This window comes from Glandiceps talaboti, chromosome 8, assembly GCF_964340395.1.
Source record: "Glandiceps talaboti chromosome 8, keGlaTala1.1, whole genome shotgun sequence".
NCBI lineage: Eukaryota > Metazoa > Hemichordata > Enteropneusta > Spengelidae > Glandiceps > Glandiceps talaboti.
In genome coordinates this window covers 1,561,208-1,578,024 of record NC_135556.1, presented here as the reverse complement: position 1 = coordinate 1,578,024, position 16,817 = coordinate 1,561,208, and the positions used below count along the sequence as shown (strand labels likewise).

General features: G+C 34.3%; 1 protein-coding gene across 2 annotated transcripts in view; it reads right to left on the bottom strand.

Annotated features, from left to right (window-relative positions):
- The window catches only part of LOC144438725 (pirin-like), an 81,852-nt gene that overhangs the window by 54,163 nt on the left and 10,872 nt on the right, over positions 1-16,817 (bottom strand). For both annotated transcript variants that reach the window (XM_078127876.1, XM_078127877.1), the window contains exons 4-6: positions 11,217-11,423; positions 10,126-10,255; positions 8,532-8,614 (exon numbers count right to left, since the gene is read on the bottom strand). In XM_078127876.1, coding sequence (XP_077984002.1) covers positions 8,532-8,614; positions 10,126-10,255; positions 11,217-11,423 — 420 coding nt within the window. The remainder of the gene's footprint in view (positions 1-8,531; positions 8,615-10,125; positions 10,256-11,216; positions 11,424-16,817) is intronic.

Sequence of the window (16,817 nt, the reverse complement as noted above, 5' to 3'; positions counted from 1 at the left end):
GAGTCAAGATAGTCAAACTGTATACTTGACTAATAAGTTTAATGGAGTCAAGACGGTCAAACTGTATACTTGACTAATAAGTTTAATGGAGTCAATACGGTCAAACTGTATACTTGACTAATAAGTTTAATGGAGTCAAGATAGTCAAACTGTATACTTGACTAATAAGTTTAATGGAGTCAAGACAGTCCAACTGTATACTTGACTAATAAGTTTAATGGAGTCAAGACAGTCAAACTGTATACTTGACTAATAAGTTTAATGAAGTCAAGATGGTCAAACTGTATACTTTACTAAAAAATAAGTTTAATAGAGTTAAGATGGTCAAACTGTATACTTGACTAATAAGTTTAATGGAGTCAAGACGGTCAAACTGTACACTTGACGAATAAGTTTAATAGAGTTAAGATAGTCAAACTGTATACTTGACTAATAAGTTTAATGGAATCAAGATAGTCAAACTGTATACTTGACTAATAAGTTTAATGGAATCAAGATGGTCAAACTGTATACTTTACTAATAAGTTTAATGGAGTCAAGACGGTCAAACTGTATACTTGACTAATAAGTTTAATCGAGTCAAGACGGTCAAACTGTATCCTTGACTAATAAGTTTAATGGAGTCAAGACGGTCAAACTGTATACTTGACTAATAAGTTTAATGGAGTCAAGACAGTCCAACTGTATACTTGACTAATAAGTTTAATGGAGTCAAGATGGTCAAACTGTATACTTGACTAAGTTTAATAGAGTCAAGAAGGTCAAACTGTATACTTGACTAATAAGATTAATAGAGTCAAGACGGTCAAACTGAATACATGACTAATAAGTTTAATGGAGTCAAGACAGTCAAACTGTATACTTGACTAATAAGTTTAATGGAGTCAAGACGGTCAAACTGTATACTTGACTAATAAGTTTAATGGAGTCAAGACGGTCAAACTGTATACTTGACTAATAAGTTTAATGGAGTCAAGACGGTCAAACTGTATACTTGACTAATAAGTTTAATGGAGTCAAGACAGTCAAACTGTATACTTGACTAATAAGTTTAATGGAGTCAAGACAGTCAAACTGTATACTTGACTAATAAGTTTAATGGAGTCAAGACAGTCAAACTGTATACTTGACTAATAAGTTTAATGGAGTCAAGACAGTCAAACTGTGTACTTTACTAATAAGTTTAATGAAGTTAAGATGGTCAAACTGTATACTTTACTAATAAGTTTAATAGAGTTAAGATGGTGAAACTGTATACTTGACTGATAAGTTTAATGAAGTCAATATGGTCAAACTGTATACTTGACTAATAAGTTTAATGGAGTCAAGATGGTCAAACTGTATACTTTACTAATAAGTTTAATAGAGTTAAGATGGTCAAACTGTATACTTTACTAATAAGTTTAATAGAGTTAAGATGGTCAAACTGTATACTTTACTAATAAGTTTAATGGAATCAAGATGGTCAAACTGTATACTTGACTAATAAGTTTAATGGAGTCAAGATGGTCAAACTGTATACTTGACTAATAAGTTTAATGGAGTCAAGACGGTCAAACTGTATACTTGACTAATAAGTTTAATGGAGTCAAGATAGTCAAACTGTATACTTGACTAATAAGTTTAATGGAGTCAAGACAGTCAAACTGTATACTTGACTAATAAGTTTAATGGAGTCAAGATAGTCAAACTGTATACTTGACTAATAAGTTTAATGGAGTCAAGACAGTCCAACTGTATACTTGACTAATAAGTTTAATGGAGTCAAGACGGTCAAACTGTATACTTGACTAATAAGTTTAATGGAGTCAATACGGTCAAACTGTATACTTGACTAATAAGTTTAATGGAGTCAAGATAGTCAAACTGTATACTTGACTAATAAGTTTAATGGAGTCAAGACAGTCAAACTGTATACTTGACTAATAAGTTTAATGGAGTCAAGACAGTCAAACTGTATACTTGACTAATAAGTTTAATGAAGTCAAGATGGTCAAACTGTATACTTTACTAAAAAATAAGTTTAATAGAGTTAAGATGGTCAAACTGTATACTTGACTAATAAGTTTAATGGAGTCAAGAAGGTCAAACTGTACACTTGACGAATAAGTTTAATAGAGTTAAGATAGTCAAACTGTATACTTGACTAATAAGTTTAATGGAATCAAGATAGTCAAACTGTATACTTGACTAATAAGTTTAATGGAATCAAGATGGTCAAACTGTATACTTTACTAATAAGTTTAATGGAGTCAAGACGGTCAAACTGTATACTTGACTAATAAGTTTAATGGAGTCAAGACGGTCAAACTGTATACTTGACTAATAAGTTTAATGGAGTCAAGATAGTCAAACTGTATACTTGACTAATAAGTTTAATGGAGTCAAGACAGTCAAACTGTATACTTGACTAATAAGTTTAATGGAGTCAAGATAGTCAAACTGTATACTTGACTAATAAGTTTAATGGAGTCAAGACAGTCCAACTGTATACTTGACTAATAAGTTTAATGGAGTCAAGACGGTCAAACTGTATACTTGACTAATAAGTTTAATGGAGTCAAGACAGTCAAACTGTATACTTGACTAATAAGTTTAATGGAGTCAAGACAGTCAAACTGTATACTTGACTAATAAGTTTAATGGAGTCAAGACGGTCAAACTGTATACTTGACTAATAAGTTTAATGGAGTCAAGACGGTCCAACTGTATACTTGACTAATAAGTTTAATGGAGTCAAGACAGTCAAACTGTATACTTGACTAATAAGTTTAATGAAGTCAAGATGGTCAAACTGTATACTTTACTAAAAAATAAGTTTAATAGAGTTAAGATGGTCAAACTGTATACTTGACTAATAAGTTTAATGGAGTCAAGACGGTCAAACTGTACACTTGACGAATAAGTTTAATAGAGTTAAGATAGTCAAACTGTATACTTGACTAATAAGTTTAATGGAATCAAGATAGTCAAACTGTATACTTGACTAATAAGTTGGTGAATGTTGGTATGTACTAGTTGGTGAATGTTGGTATGTACTTAGTTAATTTGTGTTAATAGTTGGTAAATAATTAGTTAATTGATGGTAATGGTTGGTATGTAATTAGTTAATAATAACTCATCAAAATGTGAAAAGCATTGTTGTAACCAACTCTAAGGTTGTTAAGACACTTCTTATTGTACAATGACTACAGCTGTGAGCAGTACATATTCGAGCAAAAAGTTCTAAATAATGTAGCCTTAACCTCAATTGTACAGTGTGCAAACTTACGGAGTAAAATGTTGGCTTGGCTGTAAAAACATTTCATTTGGTGCTTGATTGCACTATCATCATGCATAGAGTCTGTCAAAGTATAACCCAAGTTAGTCTTGCTGCTAGATGTTCGGGCTTTCTTTCGATGCTATAACTATAAGCGAACGAAGTTCGCATGTGAGGGCTTGCCCGAACAGTCTAGCGAATGTCATTTTCAGACCGGACATTCCATTGAGATTACGATAAGCGGTGGATTGGGCCATATATGCATACATATACTTTAATATATTCAATCTCTGCATGCAGGTTTTGACAAACACATTGATGTCATTACTATGTCTTATCAGTTTATGGTAATTGTGTTTGATGAGTGTGTAGACATTGTCATTCATACATTTTAGTTAACACATTGGTGGTTATTTTTAAGATGATATGCATGAAAATTTAGCTATTGTCCTCTGTTTGTGCTTGTCGCTAATACGGTTCTCTGATTGGCAGTTATTTATATCCTGATGACATTCGCTAGACCTAGGATGTTCCATCCTCGATAGCATTGTTCGGCTGTGTGTCGTATTTTATCGGAAGAACATCCGAGGGCTAGCTGATAGACTAAACCCAAGTAAGAATGTTCATGAACAATACTAAGTGGTTTAGCTCCAACACGAACTGAAGGTAAACATTCAACTCTAATTAAACAATTACGAGGCATAAAATAAACACATTTCGACTTCTTTGGGTGGAAGATAATGTCGTGGTCAACACCATACATTTCACAAGTAGATAGAAGAGAGCGTAGACCTGCAATTGATGGGCAGATAAGAGCTAAGTCGTCAGCATATATAATATGGTTTATCATTCGGCCACCAATATTACAGCCTTTATAACATGACTTCAGATGACTGCTAAGATCGTCCATATAAACATTAAACAGATAAGGGGAAAGAATGCTACCTTGCCGAACGCCATTCCCAACAGAAAACAGTGATGACCTAGCCCCACCCCATTGCGTGAAGAAACGTTGCGTGCGATACCAGACCAATAATATACAAACAACATACTTTGGAATACCCCAGTGAATGAGTTTCTTAAAAAGTAACCAATGATTAACTCGGTCGAAAGCTTTCGTTGCATCTAAGAAGCAAACATAAACAGGACTATTGTAATTATGATAATAATTAATTGTTTCCTTAAGCAAGTAAATGCAGAGATCAGTGGAATGACCCTGTTTGAAACCGAACTGATAATCTTTGGTCATGAGATTTGCTTTACAGCAATCAAGAATTATAGATTCCATTATTTTTGAACCTGCAGTAGAGATAGCAATAGGTCTATAATTGTCTTTGCTAGTCAGATCACCCGTTTTGTCCTTAACAAGTGGTACGATTATGGTCGTCATGAAGTTATTAGGCAGATATCCATGCGACAGCATAGAGGAAAGAACAAGAGCTAACATAATATGAAGTCTGTGGCTAGCATATTTAAAATGTTCACAAGAGAGGTCGTCAGCGCCAGCAGCTTTACCATTTGGAAGACTGTTTGTTAATCGAATGAGAAACCTCAGCACTGGTGATAGAGAAATTAAAATTAATATCTGAATTGTCACGTGAATGCACCCAAGATTTAACCGAGTCCTCGTGATCATTGCTGTTCATGGAAGAGAGTAACGATGTATAGTGGTCTTTCCACATATTAGCAGTGCTTTCCTGTCCTGAACAACTTTCGACTGTTGATGTGAGGGGAGGAGTGCAGTTGATGGAGCGAACCTGAGTCCAGAAGCGGCTATAGTCATTTTTACTCAGGGACGTTGCCAGACTGTTTGCACGTGCCACTTTCTCATTACGTCTACAGATATGAAATGCATGCTTAAAATTGGCACGAGCCTTGCTCATAATGCTATAAATTGGTCCAGTTCTTGGTTTTCCATTACCCACCCATAACTTAAAGGCATTTCTTGAGTTGTCATGCGCTTCCTTCACATGGTTATTCCAGCCACGAACCAAGGGTATATAGTTGCCATTTCTATTGTTAAAACATGCCGTTGATGCATTTCATAAAGCTTGGGTAATGTCATGATAGAACAGATTGATACTTTCCTTGTGATGACAAGAATCACAATCACAACACAACAAAGCATGAGATGGAATGGTAACATACTAAAAAGGAAAGGGAAAGATAATTCCCCTTGACGGGTACCCACACACACAGTTACTGGTTTGCTCAATCTAGCGGCCCATTTAATCTGTACTGTAATATGCCTGTACCAATATTACCAACATCATCCAGCAATGATCAGGAATCACATCCATTGCTTTACAAAACAAAATATCATGAGGTACAACATCAAATGCTCCTTCTGCATCAAGAGAACAGGTGTAAACAGTTGACCCTCGTTCGGTACAATAAGAAATAACCTCATTTGCAAGTGCAGCTACAGTAGCTGTTCCTCTGCCTGGAATAAAGCCGAACTGTAAATCACTAAATTCATGTTGTCCAGATACATCAAGTATATACAGTTCAAGAATCTTAGAAAAGGTACATGACAAAGTCAAAGGTCTGTAATGTTTTGGTATCGGAGGGTCCAGTGTGGCTTTCTTCAACTGTGGTACAAGCAGACCTTTAGTAAATGACAAAGGAACAATATCAAATTTAAAACATATTGAATACATTACACTCAAGTGAAAAATAATCTGAGTTGATCGCATATTTCAAGTGTTCAGACATAATGCCATCTGCACCAGGCGCACAACCAGATCTAAGTTTCTTAACATACTTAACAAGCATTGATTCTGACATAACAAAATCAGAGAAAACAACATCCTTAATATTGTTACATTTCTCATGAACCTTTACCTTGGCTGACGATATAACGTCGCTAGTGCAACTTGACATATTAAATTTACTGGTGAAATGATCATAAAACTGTTTAATACCAATACAGGTATCATTATTTTGATGTAAATTACTTTTCGACTTTCAAATACAATTCCAAAATTTTCTTAAAGATCGACAAGTATAAAGTGAACTGATCAAATGAGGTAAACCGTTCAACCTACTGTTCAATGCTCTTTTACATGTATACCTTTTTTGCTGCTTTGTAGCAAAGATAATTTTGACCTATACGAGGTCTGTCACAAGATTTCCAAATATTAAATTAAAAAACGTTGTCTATTTCACGTCATAAGACAATCATTATTCCACCAATTATTTTTCTTGAAACTCCCTTTATATCGACGATTATTGTCAGAATTGACATTTTTACATAAATTGTGCATGATATTAACAACATCACTACACATAGAATCTACAACTTTATAAGCTACCTCTCTACCACTGATGTCGACAATGTTCCACGTCTGTAATGACATAGCTGCTTGATTTATGTACTCACTATAGGCAGAGCATACTAGTATTCTATCATCAGACCAGTTGACTACCGGGAATAAAGGCACGTTTATAGTGTTAACATCGTCATCAACACCAGAAACAAATGTAAGATTTAAGCAATTAGTTTCATGTCAGAAATTCTATTAGAATCAACGCATAAAGGTTTATACAAAATAACTGGCACTCTGTTTGCAATGAAACCCACACCACCATATGGGTGACCAATCAAAGATTCCTCTAGATCGATAGTAGTCTTCATGTGTACCCACCTATTGTTTTCAGTAACCTGAATGTTGCGGGATTCCTGAGGTGTAAGACAATGTTCACTAACAAACAAAAGATCACAGTTGTTACCTTCTTAAATTGTATCAATAAGACCATACGATGATTTCAAACCCTTACAATTAAAAGACCAAACACTAAAATCAATGTTATTTGATATTTCCATCCACTGTATATCACAATGAAAAGCTTACAATACTTGGTTTAAATACCATCACTAATTCTCAAACACAAAAATGATTACAACTAGGTTTTAATAATCATATTTGTCCATGTGTATTACTAATTTATTAATTTAGTAAATGAATGTAATAGTTAGTATGTAATTAGTGAATGGAATAGTTGGTATATAATTAGTAAATGAATGTAATAGTTGGTATATAATTAGTGAATGGAATAGTTGGTATGTAATTAGTAAATGAATGTAATAGTTGGTATGTAATTAGTGAATGGAATAGTTGGTATGTAATTAGTAGATGAATGGAATAGTTAGTATGTAATTAGTAAATGAATGTAATAGTTGGTATGTAATTAGTAAATGAATGGAATAGTTGGTATGTAATTAGTAAATGAATGTAATAGTTGGTATATAATTAGTGAATGTAATAGTTGGTATGTAATTAGTAAATGAATGGAATAGTTGGTATGTAATTAGTAGATGAATGGAATAGTTAGTATGTAATTAGTAAATGAATGTAATAGTTGGTATGTAATTAGTAAATGAATGGAATAGTTGGTATGTAATTAGTGAATGAATGTAATAGTTGGTATGTAATTAGTAAATGAATGTAATAGTTGGTATGTAATTAGTAAATGAATGTAATAGTTGGTATGTAATTAGTAAATGAATGTAATAGTTGGTATGTAATTAGTAAATGAATGGAATAGTTGGTATGTAATTAGTAAATGAATGTAATAGTTGGTATGTAATTAGTAAATGAATGTAATAGTTGGTATGTAATTAGTAAATGAATGGAATAGTTGGTATGTAATTAGTAAATGAATGGAATAGTTGGTATGTAATTAGTAAATGAATGGAATAGTTGGTATGTAATTAGTAAATGAATGGAATAGTTGGTATGCAATTAGTAAATGAATGGAATAGTTGGTATGTAATTAGTAAATGAATGGAATAGTTGGTATGTAATTAGTAAATGAATGGAATAGTTGGTATGTAATTAGTAAATGAATGTAATAGTTGGTATGTAATTAGTAAATGAATGTAATAGTTGAAGAGGCAGTCATCCCGATGAAAACATAAACATGTACCATGAAGGTCAATTCAAGCAAAAATACAGAGGTAAAATAACAATAAATGATTAACTGACATCTACATCAGATTTTAATCAGATTGTATCATCACCATCATCATCATCATCACCACCACCATCATCAGCAGCAAGACCATCATTAACACCACCATCCCCACCACCATCATCTATTGCTGTGTTGTACTGTTTTGGATGCATTTATAATTCATCTTTGATGAACTGCATTATTACAACTTGATTATACACACAATTAAATTATCATTTATTTTTCAATAAATACCAAGGAAAACCATTTGATAGAAACTCCTTATTCTTTTCAAATAAAAGTTATAGCTGGGTACCTTATTTTCTGATTGGAAACAATTTCCATCGCTCAGAACCAGAGTAGTGTGTGCTTGACCTACAACCTGTTTGGATAATGGACCTGTAAATAAACAGTAAAAGAATCATGTCACTACAGTCCAAATTCAAAGTTTTCAAACAATTAAAAACAAGTCATTAAAAATGACATAGTCCCCACTATGATTGGGTTTTAAGGAACTGGCAGTTTATGTTGTCATTTTCAAACCTGGTTAATGTTGTTTGGCCTCATATGGTTGTTTTTGATATCACTACTCTGTTCAAGCATGTCTGAGTTATGGCTTTGGACATGAATACTGGCAGCCATATCGGATTGTATCACGACGAAAATGGATATGCACATGTATGTCACAGAACACTGTGCTAATACCAACTTTGAATGAGATCTGTTCAAGCATGTCTGAGTTATGGCTTTGGACATGGAAAATTCACAAAACAAAATGGCTACCAGGCAGCCATATTGGATTGTATCACGACAACAATGAATAAGCTCATGTATGTCATATAACACTGTCCTAATAGCAACTTTGAATGAGATCTGTTCACGCATGTCTGAGTTATGGCTTTGGACAGGGAAAATTCACAAACAAAATGGCTGCTAGGCAGCCATATTGGATCGTATCATAAAACAAATTGACGTGCATATGTATGCCATAGTATGTTGCCCCTGTACCAAGTTTGAAAAAAATTGGTCTAGGCATCTCCAAGAAACGGCTGTGGACGGACGGACAGACGCACACATGGACACACGGCACCCAATCCATAAGTCCCTGTCTGGACTTCGTCCGGCGGAGACTAACAATCACATGTGTTGTAAATGACTTTTGTTAACTATATGTGAATTTTTGATGACAAGAATGTAGCATTTTGCATAGTAGGCAGCAAAATATCACTTTACTCATTGTATTTGTTTAAAGAAGACAGACATACAGCCTTCCCAGGTCCTAGGACAAGCATGCATGACTATATACACACTGAAAATCTAATAAAACAAGTTATTGAGAATGACATAGTCCCCGCTATGATTGGGTTTTAAGGAACTGGCAGTTTATGTTGTCATTTTCTTGATATCACTACTCTGATCATGCAACAACACTTGTGAACCTAAATCAAACAGACTTAGACATGTTGTGCCTGCTCGTTGGACATGGAACATGCCTACTCATGTTGTGTCTCCTTGTTGGACATGGGACATGCCTACTCTTCAAGATCATGGAATAAACCATTCAACAATAAAGGATGGGTCAGGTACGGGGGGGGGGGGGGGGGGACCTGTTCAAGCATGTCTCTGAGTTATGGCTTTGGACATGAAAACTGCGCCAACACAATCGCTGCCAGGCAGCCATATCGGATTGTATCACGATGAAAATGGATATGCATAATTTATGTATGTCATGGAACACTGTCCTAATACCAACTTTGAATGAGATCTGTTCAAGCATGTCTGAGTTATGGCTTTGGACATGGAATATTCTATCATTGACATTCTGAACGTTCCATATAACAAATGCAGGTTTTAATTACTAAGAAAATATTCCTTATTAACCTTAAAATCTGAGACTGTTCGTTACTTACCAAAGTAAGCTTTTCCAGACAGAACATAAACAAAGGCAGTCCAGCCTACTTGTACATCTTGTTGCATCTTTGCTCCTTTTTTCAATTTAAAATCAAGAAACATTGTTGGTGTTCTTGTTCTTACTTGAGACTGTCAAAGAGAAATAAGAATTTTCCTTCAGTCATCAAAGAAATTCCAAACCCTTTATGTCAATTACTCACACAGAAATGGCAATAGTTGCAGTATGCCTAAATGACTGACTAGACAGTTCTACTTTTTTGTTCTAGTGATTTCTTTATCAAATATTCCAAACCATTTTGTAATTCTGTTAAATCAAAGTGAGTGTACATACAAAGGAAGAAGATTCATTTAATGTTTTTGTTTTGTGAAAATATTAAACAATTTAAAGTACTGTCCCTAACTGTGATGCAATGGAACAAAGATGAAGTAACAACAATATTGTGAAATGTTTATAGTTGATTTTGTAATTGTACTCATGTACAACAGAAATATGTATACATATATAAAGCATATCTTTAGGATCTAGTCTTAAGATCAGGGGTAGGTAACAAATATCTGTTAACAGTCTGGTTGATTGATATAGTAATGAGAACAAAATTACAAGTTGTGAGGAAATTCTACATAGTAGCAGGTACAAGGAGGTTATAGTTGCAAATTACAAGTTGTGAGGAAATTCTACATAGTAGCAGGTACAAGGAGGTTAGTTGGAAAAATAATCAACATAGCTACAGGCACACAAGCCCTGATTTTCCCAGCGTCCATTGTGTATTGAACATGGCAGCAAGTTCAAGTGAAGCTCGCCAAGATAAGAGTTAATCAATTTCTGCTTCCAAAGATCAAAAATATGACTTGTATTTAAATAGTGTGCATTCCAGGAAGAATGAGTTGATGGACCTGGCCAACATGGAACATTTCATTGATCAATTTCACCATTTGTCACAGGAATTTGCGAAAAACTTTTTCTACTGTGAGGATGTCCTATTCTAAACACATGAACGATCCCAACACATCTCTGGACTGACATTTTTAGCCAGGCCTTAAGTTTTAAGTATCATATCAAAATAAAATGATTGAGGTAAACTCATCTTACTTTTACTCCCATGGATTCTCCTGCAATTACTTTGACAGTTACACCGTCTTTGCTGACTTTTGGAATATCTTTGTTTCGTAAATTTTGATAATGTGGTTCACTCATCTTATATTCCTTGCTCAAATTAACCCATAACTGTAAACCATGTGCAGCAATTGTACCAGTTGGCATTTCAGAATGAACAATTCCCCGACCTGCTGTCATCCACTACAGGAAGATATAGAATACTAGTATTGTAAATTAATTGATAGTTATTTTTGAATGTTCGTTCACTTGTCTATGAATCCCTGATGCTATCTTTGTGATAGCAACAGCCAATTTTCAATATAATTTTACTTTTACACATGCCAAAGCATGTATAATGACCTCATGTTCAAAGCCAAACAACCTTCTATAAATGTATAAAATGATAATTAAAGAATATTACAACATTGCTTTTATAATTATAAACATTCAAAAGCCGTGCAAGAATACATCAACCTTTAAACGACCTTTGACGTCAGTGCGATATCAAAGTAGACTGCGCATGCTCTATTTCTCCAATGCTGTAGTTACATTGTAGTCGGAGTTTGTGCATGACTCGACGCAACATGGCTTAGCGATGTGCGATGCCACGGTGTAGCTATAAAGCTAACTGGAAAGAAACGTGCCCAGATTCGGGAAAACGAGGGGAAAATTAACAATCGAGGGGAGAAACATCGTTGGAAGGAAATTAGTCAAGATCGCAAGGACGGTAGCAAAATTCCTGATCGGCAGGTAAGTTTACAGAGTTAGAATGATGATGACTTTATGTTGTTGTTTTGACTACAAATTTGCTGTAGTGTTAGTTTCGATTTTGAGTTTTCTTATCTTTATTTTTCATCATTTTTTCATACAGGAACTAAGAAATATTGAAAAGCATCTTTAAGTCTTCAAAACAGTCAAAATATCGATGTATCACGAAATGTTGAAATGGGTAACCGTACCTACAGGCTAAGACCACGGCGGTCAGTTGTAAATAAGCTGCCTCATTTGACAAGTCGCGTTGCTAAAGTTTTTAGCGTGCTCTCGCTGTCTCGTTCAAAATATTATTATGCATAGAGTTACTTTATCATTTTGACAGCATTGAGGTAGTTTGAGACATCTTTTGGGTCATGGGGGGGGGGGGGGGTCCCCATAATTATATTGCAGTTTGGAAATGTCAGATTTTTGTGGGGCAGGCAAGGGCATAATAACTGAACTTTGTATGCAGATCGGCTCCACACGCTGGGTTTGTTTGTGCCGGTGTAGTTTTCCAGACGTCGGAAAAATAGAAAGCTTTTTTGAAAAAGCAAGGCAGATAATAAAAACCCAGTGTTACAATTATTGCAATTAATTTTGAGTGAAAACCCTCGGAAAGATAAAAAGCTTTGAAAAAGTAATAAAAATAAGAAGTTGAACACAAAATAAAACAAGTGTACTCTATTTTCATTTCAAATTGATTCATAATTATCAAGTTTGCTCATGGATCTATCATTGAGATAATAGATCCATGATTACATGTACCTCAATGAGAAACGATAGAGACGTACTTTTATGTAAGTTTGATATGTTTTGTTTTCAAAGTAGAATAAAAGTTCCCTGTATTAGAAAAATTAGGAATAATTACTGACACTATTCTTTCTACATATGGTTGAAAAATTATCTACAGAATGTTGACTTTCAGAATGCTAAGACATTATTTAAATTGCATTTGGGTATACCATATGTATTGATGTTTAGATTTATTTTCTTCAATCAATCAATCAATCAATCAATCAATCAATCAATCAATCAGTCAATCAAACAGTTCTATATTACACATATCTGACAACTGGTCTAAACATCCAATACATACATGATGTAACACTGCCGTTAAATTCACATTTGTATGGTCAGAATGATTTCATTTTCATCTGAATCTATTCAGGTAAGAGCCTCCTTTTACTAAATTACAGTGTACAGTAACTAATAGTATAAGGGTGTCTGACATAAGACAGTACTAAAAACTGGTGAGGGGCTACATGGTACTTGCAGCCCCTCACTTGCTCTTAGTACTGGTAAGGACAATATACAACAAATTCATTATTGCTCTATAAAATATGACACTATCAAGCCAACAGTGAAGTTAAATATACTTTGTGTTTAGACATATCACATGACAACATGTGATGGATGCAAGTGGATTTCCCTAATTTTGGTATTGAATTTTAAAATAACATGTTTAGTACATTTGTATACTAAGAATGTCCACCATTTATTTGTTTCAGCTGCTGGTACGTCTTCCATCAACTATACCTCAGCAAGAAATTGTTTCAAGTAAAGGAAGGGAAATTGAATGTATCTGAGATTTCAATGGAATCCAAATTCCGGTAATGCATCTGAAAAATTTAGTATCTGTATGATTTCTACTGTCCTGGGATGTGAAAAGAGAGAAAACATTAATTGATATCTTTAAAAACTTTTTTCTACTGCATACACAGTAATGATGACTAGTAGTTGTGTATCGACATGTCATGTGTGTGCGTGTCTGTGTGTAATTATGGTGTACAATGTCACATGTAATCGTATGTAGTGCAGGTACAGTACTGTTTGTACCACACCAGATATTAATATCCATATATAATGTGTTATCAATTCTTGTGTACATTTTAGTGTCTGAGAGGTGAGAGTACTACATCAACAGCTGTCTCGGGAGTTGAAGGAATCACAACTGGTGATGATGATGGAGGTGAAAGTGCTGGAGATGGTGGTGGTGATGATGGTGATGATGATGATGATCTATCTATCTATCTAATAAATTTATATAGCACCAAATATCCAAAGAAAACAATGTTCAGTGGCGCTTAGAGTTAGAAATGAGATGAAAAAGCTCTCTGAAATATGTGAGTTTTCAAGCGTCTTTTGAAAATGTTTACATTGGGAGAGGTTTTAATGTCCAGGGGTAGAGAGTTCCAAAGTTCAGGAGTTGCTGAAGAGAAGGAGTGGCGACCATAGGAAACCAGATTCCATTTATCTGATGAACGAAGAGTGCGTAATGAAGAACGAGGTATAATTAATGATGATGATGATGATGATGGTGATGATGATGATGGCGATCAAAAGAAAGACAGTAGGTAATATTATGAATACATTTTGCTTTGAAGTTTAATGGTTTTCTTTTCACATATGCAATTAATAATTTCTTTACCGTACTCCACTTTCAATCATAAAAGTAAATCCTTACAACTTCTAAATACAGACTGGGATAAAATTGTTCATTGAATTATTTGTACATATACTCATGTTTTTCAATACCTTCCTTTGTATTTACTTCAGACACAAACTGGTGTTAAAGATGTCCCATTTTCCATAGTAAGTTTTGAATTGTGTGGTAAAGGACATTACCATTGATGCAATATTTCATTGATTTTTATTGATCTTGCTTTCACTTTGACCAGGAAAAGTGGAAAGGGAAACATATTGGTAGCCCTTGATTGCCACAACAGGGAAAGTCATGCGAATAAGAAGGGTGAACTGAAATTAGCATGTAAATAAAATAACACAAATCTACATACAGAAATCTACATATAGAAATAGTTCATAATTGTACAATATAAAGTATGTATGTTTGCATGCATGCATGTTGTCATATTTGTGTGTATACATTCATGTCTGGTGTCCAAGTCAATGTATGCTAAACGTATAATATGCGAGTATGTCTGTATATATATATGTTTAGTGTGTGTTCATATGCATGCCGTATGCTATGTGTATAATAAATGTATGTATGTATGTATGTATGTATGTATGTATGTGTGTACATACATATACCATAGATATGTATGTACGTATGTATGTATGTATGTATGTATGTATGCATAGAGACATACATAAAGACACAGACAGATACATGATTCCTTTTACATTATCCATATTTATGTATACATGTATGCCCATGTGTCTGTACCATACCAACATGTATACATAACTGTATACACATACAGTGTGTACACATGTATACATAATGTGTACACATACACAGCGATATGTACATACATACATACATACATACATGACAAACACATGTACATGTCTTTATTATGTATAGATGTATGTATCATGTGTAGGCACTATGTACATATCATATGTATGGATGTATGTGTGGTATCACTGTTTGTATGGGCATATATGGTGTAGAAAGTCAATATGTATACAATACAAGTTTGTACATGTACGTACAAACATACTATATACTATACAGACATGCATACATACATAAGTGTTTTTGCTCAGAGCGGTAAGTAGGTAAAATCAAAAGGGGGACCATGTCATTTCACCTTTGTTCCAAACAAAATTACCATAGACTCTACAGGGAAACAGAGCCATTTTTACCACTTTCTGTTACCAAGGTTCCCCAACGTTAGCAAAAACACTGCATGATAAAGACAAAGACGTTCATAATTTGATCATTCCATACACATGCATATTTATATATACATGTATTCCTATGCGAGTCTGTGAATGTACCATACAAAAGTTACATACACATTATACATACACACATGTACATCTTTTCTATGTCTTTATACATGCGCATGCCTGTGGTGTGTGTATGGTGAATGTATGGTGTATGTTGACTGGACAAACACAATGTATATACATACACATGAACACAACCATACACATATAAAATATAGATGTTCTACCCATCACTTTTTCACTCCTTAGTCCTATGTATAATGTATGCATATATACGATATATGTATGGATGGATGGTTGCATGGATAGATATATGTGTATACATGGCTAGCTATGTATGTATGTATGTATGTATGTATGTATGTATGTATGTAATAAATGCCGTCCGGGTAAATACACGCCGACGTAGGAGGCGTGTATTTCCAGGATGGCATTTATCTTGTACCCCGGCTGATAATTTGATGGTGTCATATTCTTCCCAGGAAAAACTCCATACACCCATTGTTTATGTTTTGATTTTCGACAAGACACCCTGACGCCAACGTGACTTCCAATCGAAGCTGACACGTGTCAACAAACTGGATACATGCCTGTGTCAACATTCAATGTCACAGACGTATATCGCTATGTTGCACGACGAAAATAGCAATTTACATCCCAATGTACAGTGTATTTCATACCACTATGCATTTGTTTGATATTATTATGCAGGACATTCATACTACAAACTACTCAATACAATCACATCCATCATGTTTGTGCAACTAGTGATATGAAATTTAATCGCCACTGATAAAACAAAACCTGGCTACTGACATCAAAAATACAACTTTCAGCGAAATTGTTTATCTGTGTCTAGTGAAAAGAAACAGCATATTAATTACATGCAAATGAAATACATCATTCCAACTTTTGAAATGTCGTGTATTATGAAGCAATAGTAGTACCGTCTACCTCTCGCAAGTTGTAGTAAAATACACCATTCAAACTACAATGCAATACCGTCCACAATTATTGTGACTTTTTGTCCATTCCGTCTTCATCCCTATCTTCGGCCCAACTATTCCAAACTTGCATGATGAGCTAGTATTTTTTTCTGTGTATTTCTGTGTGTTTTTCAGTACACTTGCCTTCAGTTTCTGA